This window comes from Panicum virgatum, chromosome 3N (genome assembly GCF_016808335.1).
Source record: "Panicum virgatum strain AP13 chromosome 3N, P.virgatum_v5, whole genome shotgun sequence".
NCBI classification, from domain to species: Eukaryota; Viridiplantae; Streptophyta; class Magnoliopsida; order Poales; family Poaceae; genus Panicum; species Panicum virgatum.
Window position 1 is genome coordinate 66,627,299 of NC_053147.1, and position 14,743 is coordinate 66,642,041.

A 14,743-nucleotide genomic window follows, 5' to 3' on the forward strand; every position below is an offset into this window, starting at 1 on the left:
GTCAGAGAGTAGCTGCAACAGCAATAGCAAGGTCGCATAAGCGGGAGCGCGAACCTTTCTTGGCACCGAGGTCGGCGCTGGTGAAGGTGGTGGCGTCCCCCTTGTGGACGAACTCCTGGAGCTCCTTGAAGTCGAGCCACGGCTTGACCCAGACCTTTGCCTCGTAGACCTTCTTCCTCCCGGCCTCGATGGCCTCGAGCGCTCGTCCTCTCCCTGAACTCCGCTTTCTGGGGGTGGAGCCGAGTTCAGGGGAGGGGGGAGCACCGATGGCCTCCGCCGAGGATGCCAGCACCGCCGCGCCTACGCCGAGGACGCGAGCACCACCGCGCCTCGGCCTGTGCCGGCGCCGCCGCCGCCCGCAGGCCCAGAGCTTGCAGCTTTGATTCAGCGTGGGCATCCAAGATTGGGATATGATTCCATTATTATTTGCGCTGTACAGTGATAAACTCTACAAGTATAATCATTAGAATAAAAAAAACAGGAGGGTTGTATGGTTCAGTGGTGAGCCTCTTCCTTGCGATCCTTCAGGTCTGCAGTTCAAAACCTAGCCGCTTCTATTTTTGCCATATTATTATTTGCACCTTATTCGTGGGTTTGCTTCGTGGGCTGCTGGTTTGCCTGGTCTGGTTGAGCTTCGGGCCCATCTTCGTGGGCTGCTGGCTGGTTTGGTTCCTAGGCCTGCGCGATAGTGCTGAGACACGAGACCCATCTTCGTGGGCTGCTGGCTGGTTTGGTTCCTGGGCCTGCGCGATAGTGCTGAGACACGAGACGTCACTTGGACGGTGGGATCCCCGCAAGACACATTGGCTGCAGTGGGACCCACACAGACACGTGGATAGGATGTCCTGGTGGGACACGCGGTGACAGTGGGACCCACCCACACTGAGACACGAGACGTCACTTGGACGGTGGGATCCCCGCAAGACACATTGGATGCAGTGGGACCCACACAGACACTTGGATGGTGGGATCCCTGCAAAACACATTGGCTGCAGTGGGACCCACACAGACACGTGGATAGGATGTCCTGGTGGGACACGCAGTGACAGTGAGACCCACCCACACAGGCCTACGCTTGGATGGTGGTGGGGCTGCTTGGACATGTGGATGGTAGTGTACGACGACACGTTGAAACAAATCTATTATATAAATGGCGAGTTCAATTTATGACGAAAACTTGTATTGTTTTATGACGCTTCTTTAGCTTCCGTCATAATTTCATGTAGGTTGGGCTCCGTCACAAGTCATCTATGACGAACTGATAACTTATGTCATGATAAGGAACTGTTCTGTGACAAAAAATTAGAACGTCACGAGGAAAACATCATGGATAAGCAAATTTCTAGTAGTGGTGCCTCTGCACCCGCCGGCAACTACAACGATGCCTCAGCCAAGTGAGCCAACATCAGAACCTGATCCATCTCAGAGTGAGAGTGCTCCAGGCATGCAAGGCAAGTTCTTCACTTTATCACTTCTGTTCTTCAGATCTGCAGTTCTTTGTCATCCTGAAATTGAAACTTGCGTAGAGTTGTAGACTTGTAGAATGTAGACCAATATTGATGTAGAGTTGTAGACAGTAGAGTAGTAGACTGATTTGAACTATGTACCATGTTGTTGTAGGCCTATCAAGTACTGCATCCATAAATACAACAGCAGCAGCTATAGTTACTGATTCAACTGATCCTGGATGGAAGCATTGCACAATGCCTGATGTTACCAAGAAAAACTCTCTTAGGTGTAACTATTGCAAAGGTTTATACCATGGTGGTATAACCAGAATCAAGCTCCACCTTGCAAAAGTACCAAAGTCTAATGTTGCAAAGTGTGGTAAGGTTCCATCTGATGTTCAGAAGGAAATGCTCAAATTTCTCAAAGGGAAGGCTAATGTCAGGGAAAGGAAGGCTAAGGAGAAAGAGGAAGATAGAGCCATAGTGGATTTGAGCCATTCAGAGGGAGAAGAAGCAAGTGATACTGATGCTGGCAATGCTGTTGTTGTGCTTAAGAAAGTAAAAGGTAGCTCCAGCAGTGGCCCTATTGAGAAGTATTGTAAGCTAACTCCAGAAGAAGTTGTAGCTGCAAGAAAGGGTAAATCAGGGCTAGCTGAGAAGGTACAATCAAAGTTATCTACTGAGAAGAGAGAAGAGAAGAGGGACAGAGCATGTGAATACATCTGCCAGTTTTTCTATGAAGCAAGTATTCCACACAACACAGTCACTCTTCCAAGCTTTGATCTTATGCTTGAGGCAAATGGAGATTATGGCAGGAACTTGAGAGGGCCTTCTAGGAAAGAGATGAGTGGAAAATTCTTACAGAAAAGGAAGAGGAGAGTGTTGGATACATTAAAGGCACACAAGCAATCTTGGGAACTTCATGGTTGTACTGTCATGACAGATGCTTGGACAGACAAAAGAGGCAGGGGGGTGATGAATTTGGTAGTTCATAGTGCATATGGGGTGTGCTTTCTAGAATCAGTGGATTGTTCAGCTGCTAGGAAAGATGGCAAATACATCTTTGAACTAGTTGACAAGTGTATAGAAGACATTGGGGAGAAACATGTTGTTCAAGTGGTGACCGACAATGCAAGAGTAAATGATATTGCTGCTGGTATGTTGAAAGCAAAGAGACCATCCATATTTTGGAATGGTTGTGCTGCCCATTGGATTGATCTTATGTTGGAAGACATTGGCAAGCTACCTTTAGTTGATGAAACAATAAGCAAAGCAAGGAGTTTGACAATATTTCTTTATGCTCATACAAGGGTTCTTGACCTGATGAGGAAATTTCTTGGCAAAGACTTGGTTAGGTGTGGCACTACTAGGTTTGCTACTGCCTATTTAAACTTGAAGAGCATGCAGGAGAATAAGAAACAATTGATGAGGCTCTTCAGATCTGATGACATGAATGAGATGGGGTATCTGAAGAAGGTGAAGGGGAAGGCAGCCAACAAAATTGTGAAGTCTGACCCATTTTGGAAAGGAGTAGACTGTGCTATCAATTTTTTTGAGCCACTGGTTAATGTGCTTAGGAGGATGGACAGTGATGTACCAGCTATGGGGTTCTTGTATGGAGCTTTATTGGAAGCAAAGAATGACATCTCTGAGAGGTTTGACAATGAGGAGGTCAAGTTTCAGGAAGTGTTTAATATAATTGACAAAAGATGGGACAACAAGCTCAAATCTCCTTTGCATAGAGCTGGTTACTACTTGAATCCATATTATTACTATCCAAACAAGTTGGAAATTGAATTAGATGAAACATTCAGAGAAGGTCTAATAACTTGCATCACAAAGATGGTTGACAAAACAGATATACAAGACCAGATCATTAGTGAGCTTGAGCAATATCAGGATGGGGATGGATCATTTGGAAAGGAAATTGCTAGAAGGCAATGGAGAAGCAAAAATTTTGATCCAGGTGTGATAAAATTCATTTCATCATTTGCTTTGTTATTTATTTTTATCCCATTTTCTAATGTGTGCTATTTTTTAATGTAGCTAAGTGGTGGCTGAATCATGGCACAAGTTCACCAAACCTCAGGAAATTGGCTGCAAGAATCCTTGGTTTGACTTGCAGCTCTTCAGCATGTGAGAGAAACTGGAGTTCATATGAGCAAGTAAGCATTTAAATTTTTTTATTAGACATAGACAGTCTAAAAATAGGCCCTCAACTTATCTATGGTGTACTAATCTGGTACTTAAAATAGGTCCACACAAAGAGACGCAATAAGCTTGGCCATGACAGAATGAAAGACCTTGTTTTTGTGAAATTCAACTCCAAATTGAAGCAAAAGAGGGAAGACAAGACTAGAGACCCAATTGTGGTTGATTTTGATGAAGACGAAGACAATGAGTGGATCACAGGCATTCCAGAACAGGAACAAGAGCAAGCACAAGAAGGAAATGATGCTGAAGCTGAAGCAGAACCATCATCACAATAGCAAAAGAAAAGGAAGGGAAGTAACCAGGACCATAGGAAGAAGAAAAGGAAGCTGATCCCTGTTCTGGATGACGAAGAGGAGGCTTCCTCTTCTGATGATGATGAAGATGAGCCAATGCAATCACCCTCTACTTCAAGTTCATTAGCAGGAGAAGAAGAATAGGAAGAAGAAGAATTGTCGAACTGAAGCCCATGATGCCTGAATAAGTGAATAGTGAATACCTTATCTTTATCACTGTTTGTGTGTTTTTTATTGTCATGAACTCATGATATTTATGAACTTATGCACTTTTGCTCTGAAATGTATGCACTTATGAACTAAATGCTGCTGATTTTTTCATTTCCGCTAAATGTCATAGCGGCGCTATAGCGGCCACTATAGCTGTCATAGCATTTCAGAGGAGGCTCCGCTAAATTTCATAGCCCGCTACTTCCAACATTGATAGTGAGTCATTAGTTAGACATGAGAAGGGATCACACCGGGGAGACCACGACGGAAAGGGAAAAAATTGGATGTACCAATCCCAAAGTTAGATATAATCAAAAAGTTAAGTGACTAGCTACTACTGTCTGCGAGCCTTCTTTCCCCTTCTACAGTTCTCCATAGGCGAAACAAGGGCGTCGCCGCTTTGCAGCGTCGATCCGTTCGATTCCCCGCTTCCGGCGGCTGGAATCGAGCGGATCGGCGTCCGGCGTAGGTGCACCTACTAGTATAGGTTAGGTTTGTGCTAGGTGGCTAGGTTTTGCCGGTGGATTTGATTGCCGAGGTCTGGTCGCCTTCGTGGCGGCGACGGCGGTGAGTTCATATCCATGGCGGCTTCTTTTGCTCCTGATGGTTCTTCCGTCGGTGAGAAGTGTATATACGTGGTGCTTTGTCTTCGGCGGTTGTTGGCGTGGATGCGTTGTCTTCTCCGATTCCTCTGACAGCAGTAGCTCCAGGTCTGTCTTCCATCTTCCTTGCTGAAGGCTGGATTCCTCTCGCATCCCTAGGGATGTGCTCTTTGTCTATGTTGTTGCTTCGTGCGGTGACGTTGGACTGGGGTTCCTGTCATCGGTGGCGATGGCGGCGGCAGCAGACTATTCTTCCTCTTCTTCCCTCTGTGAGTGGGTGGCCGATGCTCGTTCAGAGACTACGATGCGTGTTGGAGGTGGTTCCAGGCGTTGGTTCTTGTGGCATGTCCAAGATTTGGGCTTGCTCAGGGAGGGGGAAGGTGGATCGACTTCTGGTCCGGCGATCCTCACCGGCGGCCAGTGGAGCAGAGGCGTGCCTCGATCTAGGGGTCTTCAGCTTTAATTTTTAGTTGTTCCACGGTGTTTGTTATAAGACTCCAGGGATGTACTGTGCTACTTTATTAATATATCCCCTTTTGCAAAAAAAAGTTAGATATAATCATCGTGATCTATGTATCATTGACTCATGTGAGCTCCACATGTCAGTGAGATAATGATGATATATATTTAATTTTGGATCTACCGATCCGAATTTCCCCGACAAAAAAATCGTCCCGCTTACAGATTTTTTTAAGTAGTCTATCTATCTATACTATAAAGATCGAAAACAATTGAAAATGTTTCTCACCAATATCGGGTCCGTCGTACCCCTCACGCTGGATCCACCTGTCGGGGTCGAGAAAGATAGAAGGGAGGATAGACCTATAGAAACCGCGAGTTAGGGATGTATCTGCCCAAAACTAATTGTTTTTTACACCCGCCGCGGTCATACCCACTTGCAATGCTCTGATCATACATGCCCGCGCCCTGACCCCCTCCTCGTGGAAAAAAATTCCATGGGGACGGCCCCCAAAACTGCATCCGTGAGGACCCTGCCCCAAGTACTGCCGCGTGTACACGAAGAGGATCGGACGGCAGCCGCTGTTATTGGCTCCCATGCAGGCTCCCTCCGCTCGGCTCATGCTACTTGGCTTCCAGACTTGCAAATCACAGCTCAGCTCACAAACAAGTCTGCCGAGCAAATCATTGCTCGGCTCAGACTGAAATAGATCATTCACATACGCCGCCGCCGCCGCCGCCGCCAAAGGCATCTACTCATCGCGCACGCGATCAAATCGCCGGTGGCAGTTCCGATGGCAAGATTGCTCCTGCTCGCCCCTCTGTCATGGCCCAGCACTCCCAGGAAGAACACTGCAGTGGCCTTTACGCCATAGATGACGCCCGCCAACAAACCCAGGAAGAAGGATCCCAGGATTTGGTGGAGGTGGAGGATATTGTTGATGAGACTGTGATCATTGGTGGTTGTGGAGCCAAAGCAAACACAGTACAGGTAAGGTCATCATGGCCTAATTCATTAATCGTGATGCTTTTTCATATGGTTTAACATATCTGATCATGTGCTGCACAGAACGCATCAATTGCCGTTGAAGTAGACCATGTTGACGCTACTTGTTCCAACACTGATGGCAGTGACAGTCCCCTTCCTTGCATTACACCTCAGGTGGTTGATGGAGTTGTGAAAACATAGATTATTCCTGAAGTTGGAATGGCTTTCCAATCAGGGAAGAAAGCTTTTGATATGTACAACACCTATGCCGGTCAGGTTGGGTTTAGTGTTAGAAAGGGCAATTCAAAGCTACGAGGAGATGGAACTTCACGTCAAAAATATTTTGTTTGCAAGTCATGTTCAGTTTGCAATGCCCGTGTTCAGTTTAGTGTTAGTAGAGAGGGGATTTGGACAGTGCAAAAGGTTGTACTTGAGCACAATCATTACCTTGCTATTCCAAATAAAAGAGAGAAGCTAAGGTCCCAACAAAGTGTTCAAGAGGCGGACAGGAAGCTAATTGGAGAAATAAGGAAAGCAGGGATGCAGCCAGCTCAAGTGTATGAGTTCATGAAGGAGTTCTATGGAGGAGCTGACAAAGTGCCATTCTCACGGATGGATTGCAACAATGAGATTGGTCGTGAGTGGAAGAAGTACTTAGAATCCAATGATGCATAAACTTTGCTGAAATGCTTGAAGCGTAAACAATCAGAGGATCCAACATTTTTTTTACGCCATGCAAATTGATAAGGAAACTGGTCAGATAGCTTTTTTTTTTTTGGCAGATGGTCAGTCTATCATGGATTACACATGTTTTGGTGATGTTGTGTCATTTGACACCACTTTTCAAACTAATAAGTTTGAAATGCCTTTTGCTCCAATCCTCGGAGCCAACCATCACAAGCAGACAATAATTTTTGGGGCAGTATTGTTGTTTAATGAGACTATTGAATCATTTGTTTGGCTCTTTGAAACCTTTCTAACAGCAATGACAGGCAAGCATCCTAGAACAATTTTCACAGATCAAGACGTGGCCATGGCAGGAGCAATTGCTTATGTCTTCCGAAATACAAGCCACTGCCTTTGTTTGTGGCACATTTATCTTAATGCTGCAAAACATCTCGGGCATATAATTCAGAAGCATCCTGAGAAATTTCTTCCAGACTTTAAAAGAAGTGTCTATGAAGATAGGTCGGAGTTTTACTTTCAAAAGATGTGGGATGAATTACTACATGAGTATGAACTTGAGGACAATGAATGGATGTCAAACTTGTATGCTTTGAGGACAAAGTGGGTTGCTATGTACCGTGACTCATTTACAGCTGATATGAACTCCACTCAAAGAAGCGAAGGTATGAATAATGTATCCAAGAAAAGATTTCGTAGGAAATTAGGTCTTTCTGAACTCCTTGTAGAATGTGAAAAGGTTTGCAATAGTCTTCGTCGAAATGAGTTGGAAGAAGATTTTAATTCACGTCGAAAGAGCCCAGTTACTTGCATCCCAAGGTTACCTCTTTTGAAAACGGCGGCTGAGTCATATACAGGGAGGATGTATAAAGAGTTGGAGGAAGAATTTAAAGAACAATTTTCATTCTCTTGTAACTTGATACAAACTGAGGGGTCAATTTTGACATATATGGTTACACATATGCATTCTGATTATGGAGCAATAGTCACATTCAACAAAGCAGATGTTTCCATTACATGTGCTTGCAGGAAGTATGAATCCATAGGTATGTATACACATTTTAAATTGCAATAATATAGCTTCTAATACAAATTGATGAAATATGATATCCATATCTTATAGGTATATTGTGCAAGCATGCCTTCAAAGTCTTGAATGTAAACAATGTTTTCATTTTGCCACCGAAATATATATTGCATAGGTGGACAAAATATGCAATTAGAGGATTTTATATTGAGAAACAAGGATCTGAGATGGAAAGTTTGCAAACGCATGCTGCACGTATCTCACGAAAGGCGACATCTGTTGCATTGAAGTGTTCACTATCAAAAGAACTCCTTGATGATTTGGAGAAAGCCATAGATAAGTTGGATTCGGAAGCAGATAATTCTTTGAGCAAGATGCAAGAACAATCCAATGAGGTTCCTCTAGTTTCGACTGATTATACAACAGATACATTAAAAGGTACAATATGGTTTAGAGTTCCTCAGGTGGTAAAATGAGCAAAGAATAAACGAGGGTCCACCTCCTTTGGAAAGGATAAAGGCAAGAAGAAGAAGAAGAAAAGTGATAAAAAGAAAGGTATTGATTCTACCAATTCTAGCATTTTTTTCATCCTATGCTTGTGTAGTTAACTTTATATATTTGACTACAGGAGAAGATTCAAATAATGCTGAAGAAAATAGTTATGGAGGTGCTGGTTCAGAGCAATTTAGCGTAAGACATTTGACTTAGATTACATTCATTTTTCATACTCTATTTGCTTATAGGCACTTTTTATAAATAATTTCATATTCTTTGACACAGGATCTAAATGCTGGTAGCATTGGTCCCAACACTACAATGCCACAATTTGCAACTAATGCCTATGGGCAACCTTGGACCATGGCTGCTCCGCTGATTGAAGATGGATTTGCTAATGCCACAATACCACAGCTCAATATGTATGGGAATTCTTCAGTCCCGGGTGTTTCACATATCAGAGGAGGATACACAAGTCTCTTACTTGGAGTTGATCAAGCTGCCACACTACATGCCCCTGCGAAGAAATTAAATTTTGACTGAAGAGCCAATTCAAGAAAATTTGTATCCCAGTAGTGTTACAGCCAAAATTCATTTTCGTTGATGCTTATTTTTCATTGCACTGTATTCGTTCAGATCATGAATTTGACAGCTATATATGACATGAGAACTCATCTATATTGCTTCAGAATATTCAGTCATTTATGGGGCCATATACATCAACCCTTGATCCTATCAACCTCTCTATACATAAGTGATCACTACAAACTACAATCCTAAACATATCTTCGACCAGCAGCTAAAGCAGACGTGCAGGAGCAGCCTGCTCACGGTGGATCTCCAATGTTTACTTGTGAATGGACAATTTTTACTACTTTCAGTAGTTCCAGCATAGTTGGCGTCCCTGGTCTTCTGGGTTCTGTAGCAAAATCAGCATAGTTGACGTTCTCCTTCAAGCTTGCAAGTTCGTGACTTCCCTGAACCTAAATACAAAGAGAAAATTAAACATCATCCAACTGAGCGCCCTTGCTCCTGCCTACGAGGAAACTTGCAAAATAACCAAATGTAATAGCGACATGTCGATTCTAGTGATCCATTTTCAGTTAACTGGCTGACTACCAACTTCTTCAGAACTGAATGGAACTAGATACTGAATGCTGACTGAACATTCAGAGAACCTAACAATTGCTCATCCTGAATGGCCAATGAGGGGTAGCGACAGAAGATGGAGAAAACCCAGGCGGGCAATGGAGAATGAGGGGCCGGCGCGAGGGGGCACTAGTGGGCACGGTATCTATAGCGGACCACAGCGACGACGGCGATGGCGGAGGATGACAGAGTTAGCAGTGCCAGAGAAGCAGAGATGTGGAGGTATAGATTCGTATAGCTAGACGTGAGGGGGCACCAGCGGGGCAGCGGGTGAGTGAACTGACGGCGAACCGCGGCGGCGGCGGCGGCAACGACAACGACGACAGAAATGTGAACTTCGCGAGACGAATTTAATGAGGTCTCTGACAGTATGATTAGTGGATAGTTACTGTAGCAAATCATCGATTACTTACCGTCATTAGATTTGTCGCGAAAAATTACACTCATCCGTAAAGAGGTTTTGTAAATAGACATCATTTAGTACTACATGCCTGCAAGATTCTATCGTAGCGCTAGTTGCGCTATGAGGAACCAAATGGGGCCTCGATCCTGTTTGATTTTCGTAGCACAGGATATTGTGGCTTATTTCGACCATTAATTAGAGGTATTAAATAAAGATAGTTTATAAACTATGCTACTTCACGAGACGAATCCAATGAGGTTTTTGACCGCACAATTAGAGAATGGTTACTGTAACATTACTATAGCTAATCATGGATTAATTACCATCATTAGATTCGTTGCGCAAAGTTGCACCCATTTGTGAAAAGTTTATGCAAATAAACTTTGTTTAGTACTTTATGCATGGAAGATTTTTTTTAGCGCGAGTAGCGCAAGCGAAACAAATGGGGTCCGCGCGCAACCGTTGCATTTTCTTATGGGAAGTTTTTTTTGTCCACATCTTTCTTTATTTGACCCGTTATAACCTATGTTTAAATATAACTATATGCATAACTTTTTACGTATAACTTTTAAGAGGATAAATTCTTATCTTAATTTTTACAATGCCCAAAACCTTTACGAATAACTATTTTCAAACACCTTTTTGGTACAACTTTTATGATATGTACAATTTTATGACACAACTCTTTAGAAAGAGATTGTAGCGGATAATTTTTTAGTACAACTTCTATGAAGATATTATCACAAAGACATCGGTGCAATGTTTTCACATAAGTTAACTATATAACTTCTAAGCACATCCTCGATATAATTTGTTTAGTACAATTTCCATAAAATAGTTGTCAAGAGAACTTCTCCAGAGAAAACATGATACTAAAAGTTAAGAAAAACCCAAAAATAAAAATGATGACACTTGCCACTACATAACGTAAAGCAAAAAAAAAAGATAAAAGGAGAAAGCAAATTAATACCTACTTCCTCCTCCGTATTGTAAAGAAAGTCATTTCAGATATCAACCCGGTCTCCAAAAATAACTTTGACCACTATCTTTTTGCTACAAAAAATTTATAAAATATAATCAATATATACTTTTACGAAACTACATTTCAAGATGAATCTACTTACATCGCTTTCATATTTTCAAACTCAACCCATAAGAACTTTTTAAGTCAAAATTTAATGATTAAGTTAAAACAAACTCAAAACGACTTTCTTTACAATAGGAAGGGAGTATGCGTGGGTGGCCGCAAACAGGCAGGCAACTGCATCCTGGCTGCAATGTCGCGCGCCATGAAGCCATGTAGCGCACGATCGTTTTATTTGATTTCTGGTTACAAAGTCACAAGCAGTGCACCATAATCCTTTCTACTTAGATTGTAGATTAAATTGCACCTTAGGTCCCCAAGCGTGTCCTGCAGTTTCACCTTGGTCTCCCAACTCTAAAATCGTGCATTTAGATCCTCAAATCATATTAAAGGGTCCATCCCAGATCCCAAACTCACCACACAAGCATCCAATGCTGGCGTGGTAAGCCACGTCGGTGCCATGCTGGCGTATATTTCAAGTGAAACTGTACTTCTTTTGCAAAAAACGTAAAAAAGTGGCATGGAAGAACATGGGATTTAGGAATTTTCTACTTAGCTATTGAACGATAATTGTACAGAAGCATATAAATAACTTGCCCAAGCTAAATTACTTCAAAAACATAAGCTGAATGTTCATATCCAACTTTCCATTGTGATTATGTGCATGTAATAAGATATTACTTCAGGATGTACAGTCGAGAGATTATTAAATAATTTATTTGGCATTCTGTTTAACAGACTCTTCAAATTTATGTCCAATATATCGTCTCGTTGTCCTTTCAGAAGAGAAAAAACGCTTTGCTTTTGCATTATTGGAGCAAAATGTCCAGGATTACATGCCTACGCCAGCCACTCATTTCTGATTTTAACATTCCCCGTTTCCACCTTTTTCTTTTTTTATTCCACCTGGGAGTAAAAATGCTTGCAAAGATTATTGTTCAATAAAACGAGGGGTAGATATTCGTTAAAATTTTGGTTAAACGACCATGAATCTGAAAGTTATATTCATTAAAACCTTGTTTTACAAATGGCCATGGTTCTGAAAGTTGTGTTCACATTTAGATGGTAAACACACAACATGCTGTAACCTTGGGAGACAAGTTACCAGTAGTTCATCAAAAGATGCTGCATCGATATCTGACAGGAAAAAAACTCATTGTTTAGATGCATAAAGTTTTGGCTGTAAAACACTGTAGCAATTTCGTTTTTATTTGGTAATTATCATCCCACCATGGGTTAACTAGGCTTAAATGATTCGTCTCGCAAATTATAAACAAATCATGTAATTAGTTATATTATTTAGCTACATTTAATATTTCATGCATGCGTTCAAAGATTCGATGTGATGGATAATCTTGTAAAATTTTGGAATTTTGAAGGCATCTAAACAAGGCTAAAGAATACTAAGCCATAGCTATCAACATCTCCCTAGTGGACAATTTCTTGGTACAAGAAGCAGAACAGATTGTCTTGAAATAAAGCTGGACAAGGGGCAGCACTTGAAAAGACTCAAAGCTGGCCTGCCATCATTGTTAGGCAAGGTATAAAATCGCGGGCTAAGACGTTTAGCGGAAATCCTTCCAAAAAACTAAGAGAGCTATAGCGAAAGCTATAGCGGAGCTATCCATTTAGCGGTTTGCAAAAAAAAATATGCATAATGTAGCCAATAACATCAGTAATACAACCAATTTCAGCAAATTTTTCATAGCCATAAGTCCATAATACATATAAAATTAGAAGCATCATTGGTCTAACATTCTAAAATAGACTCAACACGTCTCTTGACTGCCTAACTGTGCCCGTGATGCTTTGTCTATGGTCCACCCTAATTATATTGATTTTTTATTTCTTTTGGCTACATCTTTAGGTGAAGTAGCGGACATTTATTATCACTAAATCCTATAAAAAACCCCTATAGCGGACATAGCGGACAAATATTGTATAGCGTAGCGGGAGATCTCTTAAAAAGCTAATAGCGGACAATAGCGAGCTATTAGCGGGCTATTTTGTACCTTGTTGTTAGGGGACATGATCTCCAAAGCCAAATATGTTTTGCTTAATTAAACACATGCAAAAGCACCTTTAGAGCAAGTGCAATAAGGGGCTTTAAGCCCCTTGCATGTCATCTAGAGACACCACTTGGAGACATATACTATAATAATCTATAGATTGTCTCTTTTGGGGTATAGAAACATTAAATTTTTACATACAAAAATAAATGAAAACTCATGAAATGCATGTGCAAGAGACAGGTTGGGCTCCAAAATCGACTCTTGTGCTTTGTTTTTCGTGCCGGAGATATCTCTTACATAAGAGCCCATGGCACTCTCTCATCTTATTTCTCTCTCATTCACATAGGACTGTTGCTGATATGGACGGGCTAATAAACCCTTATTGTACCCTCTCTTAGTTGGGAGGCACTCATTGCTACTAGGAAGGTGCAGCTGAAAGTTCCCAGAAATCATGGCAACAACTTCCAGCACTCCAATACATAAGGCCTCTCTCTCTCTCTCATTGATTAGATTCTTGAGTACCTCAGCCTTTAGTTTCCTATAGCACCTACTCCCTCCATACTCTTAAATAAAGTCATTTTTGACAGCGATATAGTCTCTAAAACTTAACTTCGACTCACTACTACAGAACAGACCTTTGTTCCAAGCCATTTGTCCCGGCTGCCTTTGGGCCCGTGACAAAAGGTGGCTTTATATCAATGTGAATGGCGAAGCTAGTCCAGGAAATGACTTAGGGCGGAGTTCTACAACAAAACTTTTACTGGAGTGAGGCGCTGAGGCAGCATGCCTGGCTGCAAGGGCCCGCGGCGACGGCGCACGGGATCCGCTGGCACGCCCGGGGGTACCGAAGCGGGGTTGTAGGATGGACGGGCGCGGTGAGCCGGTGTGAGCGACTGAGCGGGACTGCAGGCGAGGAGGGGGGATTGTGAACTGCAAAAGTCGGCAGTGGCGTCTGGTGGCAAGAAGACGCAACGCTGGGCTGGGGCGCTAGTCTGAACCGCTTAAGAAGCTGCAGCCTACTTGACCGGACGGCCCACGAGGCCACGAAATCCTCTCGCCCAATACCCTAATGGCCCAATCTGAGTCCCATGACTCTCGGCAGCAGAGGACTATCGTCCTTGTGTTTGGGGGGTGCCGCCGCGCCGTCATTAACCCCTGCTGGAGTTGAGAACGGGAGATATTGTCAGCACCCACAAACTAGAGGAAGCATCTAATACTATGATGTAACACCCGTATTTTCAAATTAGGAATCTAAATAAATTTAATTAGGTTTTCCGTAGTCTCGATAAGGTTTTATTTAATTTTATCTTGAGTTTAGAGCATTTATCGCAAGTTTAAATAAATTATTTAGCCATAAGCCGTCGGGAGAGCTCTCCGTCGCCGTCGGTCCGCCATGCGCCGTAGCAAGCTCTGCTCCGCCCACCTTAGCTCGCGCCGCTACTCTAGATCGATTGCCCGCGCCGCGCTCATGCTCCCAGTGCCAGCCGCGCTCGAATTCGAGCCCCGGACAGCCGATTTGGCCAAGTCCGGCGACGCGCCGCCGCATACGCCTCGCCGCCGGTCGTCTGCGCCGCCGCCAGCGCCGCCCGCTCAGCCTTAACGCGTGGTGGCCGTTCGATCTGAGATCAACGGCCCAAATTAGATCCCATCTAAGTCAACCAAGCTCTTACCGTTC

At 43.1% G+C, this 14,743-nt stretch overlaps 1 protein-coding gene across 1 annotated transcript; it reads left to right on the forward strand.

The window, feature by feature from the left end:
• The first annotated feature begins 1,381 nt into the window (after nt 1–1,381).
• LOC120668038 lies at nt 1,382–3,937 on the forward strand. The gene is made up of 4 exons (XM_039947996.1): nt 1,382–1,451; nt 1,621–3,414; nt 3,495–3,613; nt 3,704–3,937. Exons 1-4 carry the CDS (start codon nt 1,382–1,384, stop codon nt 3,935–3,937), a joined length of 2,217 nt encoding a protein of 738 aa, XP_039803930.1.
• The last annotated feature ends 10,806 nt before the right edge of the window (nt 3,938–14,743 follow it).

Excerpts from the sequence above, each read along its gene's own strand:
- LOC120668038 (XM_039947996.1), top strand. The coding sequence starts at position 1,382 with ATGCCTCAGCCAAGTGAGCCAACATCAGAACCTGATCCATCTCAGAGT. Across the intron at positions 1,452-1,620 it reads GAGTGCTCCAGGCATGCAAG|GCCTATCAAGTACTGCATCC; the intron begins GCAAGTTCTTCA and ends ATGTTGTTGTAG. Across the intron at positions 3,614-3,703 it reads ACTGGAGTTCATATGAGCAA|GTCCACACAAAGAGACGCAA; the intron begins GTAAGCATTTAA and ends TACTTAAAATAG.